This window comes from Anas acuta, chromosome 2 (assembly GCF_963932015.1).
Source record: "Anas acuta chromosome 2, bAnaAcu1.1, whole genome shotgun sequence".
NCBI classification, from domain to species: domain Eukaryota; kingdom Metazoa; phylum Chordata; class Aves; order Anseriformes; family Anatidae; genus Anas; species Anas acuta.
The window spans coordinates 47,706,843-47,720,125 of record NC_088980.1 but is presented as its reverse complement, the minus strand read 5'-3'; the positions used below and the strand labels follow the sequence as shown (position 1 = coordinate 47,720,125).

General features: G+C 40.9%; 1 protein-coding gene across 4 annotated transcripts in view; it reads left to right on the top strand.

Moving 5' to 3' along the window:
• The window catches only part of NFATC1 (nuclear factor of activated T cells 1), a 118,399-nt gene extending 110,633 nt beyond the window's left edge, over positions 1 to 7,766 (top strand). For all 4 annotated transcript variants that reach the window (XM_068674692.1, XM_068674690.1, XM_068674694.1 and 1 more), the window contains one exon: positions 6,329 to 7,766. In XM_068674692.1, coding sequence (XP_068530793.1) covers positions 6,329 to 6,378 — 50 coding nt within the window. In that variant the 3' untranslated portion in view covers positions 6,379 to 7,766. The remainder of the gene's footprint in view (positions 1 to 6,328) is intronic.
• The last annotated feature ends 5,517 nt before the right edge of the window (positions 7,767 to 13,283 follow it).

Sequence of the window (13,283 nt, the reverse complement as noted above, 5' to 3'; positions counted from 1 at the left end):
CTCTGTCATTTACTTATACTTATGCAGACAATTTCATTGACAAAAATGCTCCTTGCCCAAGAAAGAGCTCAGTGTATTTACTTATTTATTTTGAACACAGGTGAAGTGTGCCACTGGAAAGGAGCACAACAGTAAATACAACTCACAACACCAGTATTCATTCTCATTTAACAGACCTCTCTGGGACACTGCAAAAGAGGATTGAAGCTAGTGGGAAGATGGTCATTGACTTCCACAGACTTTGGTGTGTGATGTGTGAAGAGACAGTCTTAAGCGGGACAAAATTAGGGTCTTAATTAGAAAAGGAGGGAGAAGTAATGGGTGAAACTGGAAGATCTATATTAGCATCAGTCTCTCTTCCAGAAACCTCTCAACGTTAATTAAAAGGTGTTCTATTGTTTTGCGTTAAAAGCTTATGTGAATAGAGAGCAGACAGTCGGTGGAGGGCCTGCTTCTTGTCTAAATTGGGTTTAAACCTGCCTGGCACCATGGGAGCTGCAGAAAAGTGTCACTGGACCAGAGGCCATGCCTTTAGACCAGTTCCAAGAGAGGCCAGCGCCTCAGCATTTTTCTCTGGAGTGTGGTAGAAGAGTGTCCATGGCGTGACAAACTCACTGACTCTGTCATAGTAGGTATGTTTCCGTGTAAGTATGCTGGTGGTTTCACAGTGCAGAATCTCGAGAGTGCAGGCAGAGGGGTGACACTGTTAGCAAGGTTCACAGAAATAGGATGTGTTTTCAGAGTGCCGTCGTTCCCTCCTAAAATTGTAGATGTAGCTCTTTACAATTGTGGTTTTGATCATGGCTCTCAGCTCACCTCCCATTTTTTCAGACTCTTGAGAACATGTGCCTTGAGGAATATGAAGTGAAATATTGCTATGAAGCTATGTCTTCCAGGCTCCTGTAGCTGTGTGGCCTGGGGGTTCTGTGTAGCCCCCAGAGTTCACCAGTTGAGGTGAACCCTTCTTGTGCCTTTTCCTCACTTCTTGCACCTCTGACCTGATAAATTCCTTGATTTGAGTGGGATTGGTATCTGAGCTGGAATGCAGAACTTCGTCTCAAAAGAACAGTTATTTTATTAAAACAAAAGGCCATAATGTTATCCATGTTCTAATTAGTCATCAGGTAAAAGGAGAGCAGAAATCTGCAGAAATTTAAACTTCTGCCAGTTTATAGAATCCTTGTGTAGCCACCAAACATTAAAAATATTCCATTTCCTTTGAACTTCACATCTATATACGGAATCTGCACTTGTTCAAATATATCTGTTTCATGCAGGAACTCAAACTGTTTCATCGGTGAGACACTGATTTTGCTAATTAATGAAGCAAAAATTTCCATTGCAAAAGGGCATCTTAAAGCAAAATTAAATACAAGAAAGAAAAAAAAAACCTCCCTATTAAACTAAAATGTGGTGTAACAGCTCACCACATCCTGCTACTGTGGCATCTGCTGTTTAGCAAAGGAAAGGTTCCGCTTTCAGACGCCTTGACAGGTAGAGAGGTCACGTGTTACCTGCATTTCTCAGCACTATTACTTCTTGAGTTTATGTCAGTGGAAAAGCTGAACTTGATGATGGAAAATATAAGTTGAGGGAGGACATTGTGGGGAACTGTAGGTGTTAGCTATAAAAGCAACAATGCCCCCCTTTCCCAAAGCCACCAGAAAAACAGGAAAAAAAAATGTGATGACAAAACTGCTGTAAATCATTGTAATCAGCTGTTTGATCTGATAGGGATGACCCTGTTGTTTTAAGGGACGTGTTAGGCTAATCTAGGCATCGAAAATTAAACATTTTGCATGCTATTCCAGATCTGCTGCTAAGCTGTATATAGGGCCTCCGGTGAGTCATGTAATTCTTTGGGTCTCATCTTCCTATCTATAAAACAGGTCTGTATGAATACTCATTTTCTGTTGTTTTAAAGAGGGGTGTAAAGCATCCGCTATCTTTCTTTGAAAAGTGTTACACTCATTCCAAACACAGCTACTCCTAGAATAGTATGTAAATGGACATATATCCAAGCAGACGCTGAATCAAACACCATGGTTTGTTTTAGAAATAAAACTCAAACCCAGACCAAAACACTGCTTGCACTGAATACTGCTCTTTTCTGCCACACACACAATCCTGTTGTAGCAATAGGTTTGTAAGCCAAAACTGGACCATTCAAGACAGCAATCAGTTGACTCACCTTGATTTTTTTAATAAATATTTTGGTAGTAGGGAGAAAAATAAGAGAAAGATTATTTATTATAAGAATCAGAAGAAAAATAAGAGAAAAATATTCATTATTTTCTTTGCATCAGCAATATCTTTTACTTCTCTGGCGTGTTCTGCATCAGTCCTTACAGGACCAAGCAGAGCCCTAAGGATACCAGGGGGAAGGGGTGTGATGGATGGCAAAAGAGGTGCTGAACAGGGAGCAATCAGCTTGTTCACATGACATGTGATTGAAGCCATCAAGAAACAAATTTAAAACGAGGAAGTACTGTTTCCACCAACACATCCTTCAACTGGAACCTATCAAATCCATTGCTGCAGAAACCATGAAGGCCAGAACAGGTTTTCAAGGTTACTAGAGAATTGCACGGAAGAAAATCCACTGAAATCCATGGAAGAAAGTCCACTAAAAACAAGGACTCAGACCTCTTGCTCTTGAAGCCCTCCAGCAGTCAGGAGATATAGGGTGTATTAGAGGAAGCATCACTGAAGGTTTGCCTGGTGCCTGTGGTCTTTCCTGAAGAATTGCCTACTTGTCAGAGATGTGACACTGGTACAGATTGATATACAGAACCCTTTGATAGAGCCATCTTTCAGTAAAAGAATTTCTAATTTGCTTTTGGCAAGGATAATCTTGGGTCAACCTACTACAAGAGTGTTCAATGTTTTTGTTCCAGCAAACAGCAAAGAAAGCAAAGAAAAAGAAGTTTCAGGTCAAACAAAACATTACATTTGATCTAAAACAAAACATTAACATCCAGCAATGTTAATAGACTTTGGAATATGAAAAGAAGCAAATTTTCCAGAAATTTGAAATAAAAATGTTGATGTTAAAGACATTTCTTTCTCTATACTGAGCTATTTGAGAAATGTAATTCACATTTTCATGTCATTTTAACAGATCCAAAACTGCATTTTCCACCCCACGTCCATTTCTCAGACCTGGAGGGAGAGGGGAATGTCTTCATGGGAACACTTGGATGTGTATCTGGATGGGGCTGGGCACATGTCTTTAGCTGAGCCCAGCAAGTGTCATACAGCTCACTTCACCTCAGCACTTGCCCACGTGAGCCTGATGCCCGGTGTCTGTCAGTTCCCACCCGCCAGAGGGTTTTCCTTCCAGTTTCAGGTGCCTTTGGTGGGCAGCATGGGAAAGCCCGCTCTCAGCGCACTTCCCCTTTCAGCTCTCATATTCAGCACTCTCTGTAAAGCAGTCTGCCTCTACAATATCGGCTGCTTTACTGGATTGTATATTGCCCCACCTGGGACTTCTACTTGCACCTTGTCTCTGTCTGTTTTTTTTTTCCACTACCCTATTGGGAATTTTTGCATCTTCAGCATAGTGGCAGGTAAAGTGGGAGAAACGACAGTGAAATAGGAATCTGTGTCTGAGCCATGTTGTCTGTGAGCCACTGTGGGTGAAATAGGTGTTTGGCATCCTCTTGGCTATTTTGACCCCATTTGATTGTGAGATTTGGTGGCAATGGATGCACCTTGGTTGAGGCTCAGTTCTGATATCTTGTAGTGACTGCTTTTGAACAGTTGTCAGATGTTGCTACATGAAGACACCAAACTCGACTCAAGATAGCAGAAGTCAACCTCTGTTAAGAATTAACATATAATTAAAATGAGCAATAAAGCCAAGGGTCTAACCTGTGTCCTGTTGGAGTCAGTAATTGTGAGTAGTTTCAGCTGGTAACAGATTTGTCTGACTGCTCAGAGCTGGAGAGTGCATGGGCAAAGGACCGTGGTAGACATGACAGCGCCAAGGCAGGTGGGCTCCCAGCTGAAAAGAAAAGTCACATCATTTCTAGGGTATGTCATGTTTCCTACAGTGCTTGAGTGACGGAGGATTCATCTGAGGGTACCGGGTGGTGCTGGAGAAGACCGCTTCTGAGTTCCTGAGCTGATTCTGGTGATGGACCTTTTGATCTTACACTTTCATGTCACCAAGTTGCTTCCAAAATACTTTTTCTAAATGCTTTAATAGGGGGAACCTTGTGCTGTTGGGCTGGGGGATATCACATTTGGAAATTTTACTGAACAAACCAAATTAGAGTACCTCAGCTTATGACCTAGCATTACCCTAAGATCTGAGATACCTGAGTACTAAAGTTGACTGTGATGGGAAGCTCCTATGCTTTTCCACCTGCCTGTCCTCATCTGTGAAGCAGTGGTGATGCTTATATCCACATGGTACAGAAGAACTATAAAGACTTGTTATCTAATGTTTCTAAGCACTGCATATACAAAGTCTGATGATTGCCTCGAGTAGTAGTATCTTAATTCTGTTTGTGTAAGAGAAACTTGGAGGCAAAGTTAGCAAAACTGGAACGCTGGCTGGCCCCTATGAGGATTTGTCCTCATTGTCACACTCAACACAAAGATACCACTGTGAGATTTGCTGCATGCCCAATGTTGCTTTGAGAAGTTTATTAAATAAACTGTCATTTCAAAAGCATCATAGAAGAATCATCCCACAGAAAAAAAGTGTACTGTTTGGATTCAAGGTAGAGATTCAATTCAGGAAGCTGCCCCAAGTCTTGCAGCACATACATGGGGTAGCATTTCTTGCCATGTTCAGATGTATGCAAGGCAGTCTTTGTCACAGAGCAAGGCTTGTTGCTTAAATTTGTTTCCATTCTTCAGGATTATTAAAGATAAACTCTACAGCACCCTTAAGAGAAAGAACTGCTTTGTCTTCACATCTCAATTCCATTACTATTCTTAGTTTGCTGCCATAAATAGGTAGTAACAAATGAACTTGGTATTTCTTTTCTGAAGTGTGGCACTGGTAAAAGTGGTTGCTGTGGCCAGGACCTGTGACACAAATCCTGACTGATTCATGTGCTACAATTACAAAATGGGCAATGGGTCTACAGAAAATAAATGAATAAAATAACACTTAATTGTTTCAGGAAGTTGATTTTAGGCAGTCTTGGTCTTTTCCAGTAAACACGTGGAGTTATCTGGATGGCTGTGAACAGCCGCCCACAAGGAAAGGAAAACTCGGGCTTTTCCATGGCACTTCCATGACGTGGGCATGTGTTTCCCACTCCCAGCAGCTCTCACTCAGAAGTGGTGATAGCACTACTGATGGTATTTTGTCTATCTGCATGTAAATCAGGTGGTGGTGGTTGCAGCAGGGAGGTGGGGTGGAAATAAAAGGGATGTTGTGTAGCCTACTGTAGATGGCCTTTGCCAGGTTCAGTCATTTCCTGTCCATCTGCCAAAAATCACAAGCTGATAAATGGACATAATTTGAGTGTGGGAAACAGTATTGCTTGATGAGCTACAGGGGAGGAGGAAAAGAATGAAAGAAGATTCACGAATAAAGAAAACAACACTTTATCAATGGAGATGCAGTCTGACTGGCTGATGCTGCCTTGTTTATTCTTTTCTCTGACTCTTGCTGAGGGTTTTCACTTGCTTGTCCCTCACACCTGTCTGTGCAGATAGGAGCAAAAAGACCACATGTCCATGTGTGTTGATCACTATGAAAGGAGAGTATGTGTTTATACATGTCACCAGCTGTGGAGAATCACACATCAGTTTCTTCTCCCTCTCTCTCTCTCTCACTCACTCAATTTCAGCCTACAGTGGGAAAAAAATCAGCATGTGAAATCATACTGTATCTAGCCATTGCAGCTTCAAATACCCAGTTCAGTGGCTGGCAGCTTTGTGCCATTAGCACATACCATGGCTAACATACTTTCCAAAGGACTCTTTTTATGGAAGGGGTAGATTATTCTAAGATTTCCTGTGATACTCTTTACTTTATATTCCAGAGCCAGTACCAGAGCAAATGAAATGTTTTATCTGTAACTGACTGAAAATGTTAAATATGTTTGATGCAATCAAGGATCCAGGATGCTGCTGTTTTTGTGATGTCTGGTTTTACACAATGTTTAGCATGTTAATAACCTTGGTTAATCCTGCTGTTTTGCACTGTGATCCGCCTTTACTAGATACCTTGTGATGCTTAATGTTCAGAGCTGCACTGAAACTGTCAAATCGATGCAGGTTTGGGAGGGGCTGTACTGAAGAGACCCTCCTGCAGCAGTGTGATGCTAATCGATTCCTTTTTTCTTGTGTTCTTTCTTTACAGTAAATGAAATTATAAGGAATGACCTTTCCAGTACCAGTGTCCATTCATAGCTTTCAATATGGGCCTCTTATGAAATCCACACACGCTTTTGACTTAGATGGCATGTCAGCTTGAGTGCAGAGATACCGAATAAACTGAAGACCACTCCGATCTTCCACCTTACTGAATGTCAGGAACTGAAGATTTACCTCTTGCTTACAAAGAAGTAGGTCCTCAACTTCAGCTGATGAAATAGCTTCTTTAAAGAAAATCATCTCAAAAGAAAGAGGAGGGAGTACACTCCAAGATGGCGCATTTCGTGGGACAGAACTAGGAAACGCATCAAAATCTGAGTGCTTCTTCCCAATGCTGATCTTTTCACCATGGCACCGCTGGAATACAGCCCTGGAAGTGCCTTATTTGACCAGGTTGTGGCATCAGGGCATTTGTAATAAGCTTTGAATTTGCTACCATTAAAAGTGTTGGTAGGTGCAGAAACTATAGAGCTTACATTCTGGAGAATTATATTGGAAAAAAAATAAACAAAACATAAGACTGTGCAGCCAAGTAGGGAGTGAAATCCCTATCCAGTAAGATGTGCTTATGAATTCCAGAATTTCTTCAGCTTTTCTTCGCTGTAATGTACAGCCTATTGCCTTATTCTTAGTGCATTTCAAAAGCCTCTTGATTTGTCATCATCTCAGCTTTCTTTTGCATATTGTCTTTATTACGTGCTAATGAATCATAGGATTGTTAGTAGTAGCATGTTAAGATTTTGATTTAAACTGCCTTCAGTCATAGCACAAGTGAGTTGAATAGCACAAAATAAAAAAGGTTGATGGACAAAAAATTGAAATCTATCTATTACATGATAGATGAATGTGTATGCATGTACATACATACTAGTATATATGCATATATTTATATATGACAAATAATATAGATGATTGCCTAGTGAGGGCACTGAATTTAGCAATAATTTCAATTTCTGAGAATGCATTTCAGATCCACAACAAATATTTCAGCTACTTCTTTTGAGGGTTTGTTGAAACTAAAGCAGGTATGCATTTTCTTTCCTCATGCAGTTAAGCAAGCACTTTAGATAGGCAAGAAGGATGCATACAAGATACATGTTATTTACCAAATGGCAAATTATTAGTTAAAATAACTGTAAATACCATTATGGAAGAGTGTAAAATATTTGTTCAGTTATAATATTATTATTCCGCAGAAGCCTTATAACTCTCTGCTACATGTATGAAAAGAATATTACCAAAAAACCACGAAGGTTTAATATGCAGCGCTGTATAGTGTGTTTTCAGATTAGCTAATGTTTCTGGAGCTACAAATAGGCATGTAGTGTAGCCTCTAACATTGTATTTTTTACAATCAACTGCTTATTATATAACTAGCGACAACCTATTTCGTATAACCAAAAAAATAAAAATAAAAACAAAAATAAATGAAATAGCATGAATTAAATTAAAAATGTTTAACATTAATATTGTGCCTTAGGAATCTGTGCCCCCTTCTGGAAATATACCTGAACTACACCTCCGTGCTGAGGTGACTCGTTAACCGTAATGCAATGAAGATTGAACAGGTTTCACAAAAAGGTGAAATCCTCCTAAGCATTTTAAAACATTATTCTGTATAATTATGTCTTACTTTCTTTAGAAAATAAAAATGAAAGCCATATTTGTCACATTTGCACATTACTGTGAAGACATGAGAATATAATATGGCTATATGTACATAATATGCTGTTATTCGTCCTTATAATAGTCTGTTACTCCTCACCTGTTTACTCCCAGTTATTTACCCTGTATTTAGCATTGTAGACGTTGCATGAAACATTTCTTATAGACTGCCATATGAAAAGTAAAAAGCTTGACAGATGTCAGCTTGACTTGTAGCTAGAAAATAGTTCCAATAAAGCAAAATGTTTTGCTGGAAGCTAGTCTTAGAGTGGTTCATTTTATGTTATCTTGACAAATCTTCCTTTCTCATATAAAATACGCAATTTTACGTTATATACATATATATTATAAATATATATCTCCATCTCTTCTATTTGAAGCTGTTTGCATCCTGCTGCATCCTGCTAATATAACCATCTTAGCATGGAAGTAAAGCCTCTTGTCAACAGACTCTTCTTTATTCCCTTGCATTTAAAGACATCGCTGCCAAGGAGAGAAAATGATATATGATATAATCATCAGATTTTATTCTCTCAGTATTTGAGAAGTGTCAACAAAGTGTGTGTGGAGGAATGGTTATGCCAAAGTATTTTTTATTCACATGCATAAATACCTTGGGTGAGGCTTTTAAGATACAAGACAACACACACACAGACACACCCTACACAATGTTTGCATTTCAGCAATAACTTTAGCAAGGTTTTCGACTGTATGGTTTGGATATGTTGCATCTCCTTCGTCTTCATTTTTATTTTCCTCTTTAAGCTATATTGGAAAAAAAAAAACTGTTACTTTTAAGCCTGGATAATGGAAGATTATGCATCTCTGTTATATGTATTCATAAAATAAAAATGAAAGCAGAAATATTTCCAGTATGAGACTGCTATCTTGTTTTTGTACGTGTGTTATGGTTGTTACTCTCCTTTTATGAAAATTGTGTTCATCGATCTTTTTTGAAAACAAAGCAAAACAAAGAAGCCACAACACTCTGAATTTAAGTGTAGCCCTTATAGCTATGTTCAAAAATACTTTTGTCGTGGATGATTCTGACTGTGAAAAAGAACACTTCGGATGAATTTTAAACGGTAAAACAAGATACCTTATTAATCATGCAACAAAGTATTTGCATCTGTATAGGTTGCTTGGACAAAACCTTTTGCTCTCCCTTAACTATTTCTGAAATGTGTGGATTGCTAAGGGTAAGCTTTGGACCTGTGGTCTTCAGTGCAGCATCTACAAGAGACATTTTTGTTTGTCTGGAGGCTTTTGTAGCCCTGTGACAGGAGGGCTGCCCACAGACTGGCAGGAGGGGATGACTTGCCGTGACATGAATATGATCGGTACGATGAATGCTGCTCTCTGAGTCCCCCTCTGCTCCAAAGAAGAAGGGGTAACAGAAGGGTGTCGACTTAGTCAAAGCTGGGCTGAATGTACATCTGAGTTCCTCATCACCTCGTCAGGTGGAGCATTTGTATGTACCGACATATGACACCTAATTGGCCAAATTACAATGAGATTCTGAAGTTTTTCTTGACCAAAAGCAAGTTACGAGGTATATGAAAAACAGTAGCATGCTTATGACAGCAGTCCTGATTTAGGTAAGCCTTTGAACACCTTTTAAAAAAATCCTCAGAAGAGCAAAACATAAAAATTTTAAATTTTGTTGAATAAGGACCTTGCATTTGACTTCCTGTGAGTACAGGGCAACACACATTGCTCACTCTATCCCACCTAGTTTCAGTTAGTCTGCTGCTGAATCCCTCACAATTTAAGGAGAGATGTATGCTCCAAACCCATTAAAGTGGCTCAGCTCTTTAGAGATCAGTCTCTGCTTCCTGTCTTCAGGATGGAAATACTGATATTACTCCTCATGTGGACAGTGTGAACCATATTGTTGGGGAGGTTCCTGGAAAACTGACAGCACAGAAAATTGTCACACATTCTTTATATCTTCCGGACACTGTGGCATCATTTTATACCAGACCAAAATGTCTGGTCACACATTGAATTCATTTGAGCAACATACTTTGGTCATTGTGCTACCTGGCTTCCTCTGAGCTTCCTCTCATTTCTACAAATCCCCTTGTCAAAACACAGCAGACCCGAGCATGGCTGCATTAACCGTATCTTCACCATAATTCTTAAAGCAAAAATAGTCTGTAGCAAACTCCTAGCTGACTACTTTCATTCATAACCAAAACATAAGGTGAATCCCACACATCCATCTGGTACTGCTTGAATAAATATCCTTCCTGGAGTCGTGCCTTTGAGATTTTCCTTTACAGCTGAAAATGGCAAATTTCAAGGAGTTAAATTTCTTGGATAAAACCATACTGCCTTAAAGCTAAGCTTTCCTTTACCATGTGTGTAATTTTATTGCATTCATCATTGTAAATCTATTGAATTTGTCTCAGTAAAACAAAATCTTTCTCCTCAAGTATATTTACTGTGGAGTGTTAAGGGCAATGGCATAGGATTTCTTTAGTTTCTGTAACTTTATTTTTAAACAAATTCTCTGATTTTATGCCACTATCACTGATTTTCCCCATCTTTGCATACACTTGCCCAACAAGGATGTTAAGCATTTGCCTGATTTAATTTGCCTGCATTGTTTCCTCTTTCTCAGCAAGTTCATGTTTTTCTTCTCTAACTTTTTTGAGCCTCTTTCCAAAAAAATAAAAAGGCTTTTATTCTCTTCAGGTAGCCAAATAATTTGTTCAGAGCAGATCAGTTACAGATTCTCATACTGTTGGCTTTAATTACAAGCCATTTTTGATTCCAAAACCAACTTTTTTTTTTTTTTTTTTCTGGCCAAAGAGAGTGTATTTCTGGACTGTGAAAACTCATGGAGCTTTAACAATTCAACTGGTTGAGTATTTGAGATTTAAGGCAACTGGTGGTCTACCTAGCAGTTGCTGTAGCCTGTGGCATATTGGCTTTTGTCATTTAAATCAGAAAGCTGCTGACTGTAGCTCTTCCTAGCTGCTTTCAGATACAAGCTACAACCCACAAGCTGCTCTTCGCAAATGTGGCAAATTCATTTTCAGTCATTTTAGGAAATCCCTTTCTTTTTTTTTTCCTAACATGGGGAGTTTCCAAAAATGCCATCAGCATCATTTTCCAATTGGTTTCCAACCCTCCTTTTGAACTGATTTCACACCCACAGCTCCTGTCCTCAGTCTGCTTCCAGCTCTGCTGGCCCAGGGCTTCTGGACTGAAAATAACATAAAGCCAAAAGTGGCAGCAGTGTCAGTGACACAACTGTCCTAGCAAGGGGCTGACTCTCAGCCTGCCCAGCTGTGGGGTGCCCTATACCTATCGCTGAGGTGTCTGCTTACCCATGGTGCCAGAGACCCAATGCTGAGCGTGAAACTTCACCAGCCAAGGACCCCATAGCGGGGTCCCACAGTCGGGTCCCAAAATTCAGCCTCTGCCAGCCAGGGGACATCCCAGTTACAGCAGTTCAATGGTACTGGGAGAGAGCAGAGATCTCTGGGTTTCACTAGAAAATATGTCAGTGTTTGGCAAGAATATTTTAAATATAAGGTTTGGGATTATATTTTTTTTTAATGAGAAAAAATGACATTTTGTCTGACATAAAATCTTTTTTTTCCTACCCTCTTTTTTTTTTTTTTTTTTTCTTCCTGCTTAGAAAATACAAGCCACATATTATTTTGGGTCAGGTTGATGCAAACTGAACCTCCTTTTTTCTCCCCCCTCCAAATCTCCAGACTGGGCTGCTTTCCCAGGCTGTGGCTCCCCCTCCACCCAAGTAGAGCATCACAGGCATCACATGCTGCCTGCCTCTGCCCAATTTTTTTGAATGGTTCTTTGCAGAAAACTCCTCGTGGATCTTTGCTGCCTCCCTGGACCCCTTCCAAGGCTCCTGCCTGGGCCAAGCTGATCCAGCCCACTGCTCTCATCCTTTGGCAATCTTTTATTTTTATTATTTTTTACTGCATATTTTGTCCTATAAGACAATACAGATAATGACACTAAATCAAACTTATAGTTTATTGAGTGAGTAGCTCCTGAGCTTTCTGCTCGCAGCACTGTGCAGCATGAGGCTCCTCAGCAGAGCTCGGGTTTTACACCCTGACCAAGCCATCGGCACACTGCAAGCAAGGGGAGAGCCATAGGGTGCAGCCCACAGGCCCCCAAACATGCTGCCCAAGGGGGTAAGGGGTGAAGGGGACCCAGGGCCAAGCCTGCACAGCAGCACCAGCAGTGTGTGGGAGGGAGCAAACTCTGCCTGACTCCCAGGATGAGTCTGCACTAGGTGGGTGGATGAAAACTTGTCTTCAATTTTCCAACTGCACAGTCGTATCCGGGCAGAGGGGCAAAAGGTGGCAGAGACCAGGCACCGTTCTGCTGTCGCTCCTTGCCCTCAGGGGCAAAATAGTGCTTTCAGCACAGCAGTATCCCTCTGAGCAGGAGGTGCTGGGTGTTTTAGGAGTGCTCCGGTGAAGCCACTTATGACTGCCCCTGATTTCGGCCATGCAAATGAAAACACAAGTGTCTGCGTGAAGATGCAGGCCAGCGTAGGAGTTTCTGGTTCAGTTTTCCTTGCAGAGCACAAGAGCAGCAGCACTTCAGAAAGTCATTTTTGAGAGTTATGAACAAGATCAGAGGACTCTCACTCTCAGTTTAGAAAGTTGGTAGTTTCAGGTTTTAACCTACAAAGCACGAGTGTGCAAGTGCTGCCAGAGGGCTGGGGACAGAGCTGTCCTCCTCGCCTCAGGGACAGAGCAGTCCTCCTCACCTCAGGGACAGCAAGGGCAGCGGTGGCTCCCTGGTGAAGTAGAGATGGGCCCACCACACCCATGGCGTTGGCCACCTTGGCTACAGAGGATCACTCAGACTTCTCTCTGGCCTCTGGGCAGCATGACACCTACAGGACACCTCTGGCAATACCCACAGGCACAGGGTACTGGTGCCTCCGCTGCAGTCAGCCCGGCTTGGGAGGGATGTTGCCTTTGGCAGGTTAACTCCTTTGTATTTACTGCTACCCAAGGCCGATAGGTCCAGGAATCACTGTGTGAGCAGGATGTATCAGCAGGGCAGGTCACAAAGTAGTAAAGAACATAATAAAATGTAGATCCAGTCAGAATTCTCCATCTACCCAAGCCCTTCTAAGATACAGAGGCATACCAAAAGTTAAGTATAGAAATAAGACTTGTTACTAAAAATAATAACTGAATGTGGTCCCTACATTCATGTATTTCATGTGTACTTGGCCTGAATGAGTTTTATAGGCCTAAATATTAAGCAGAGCA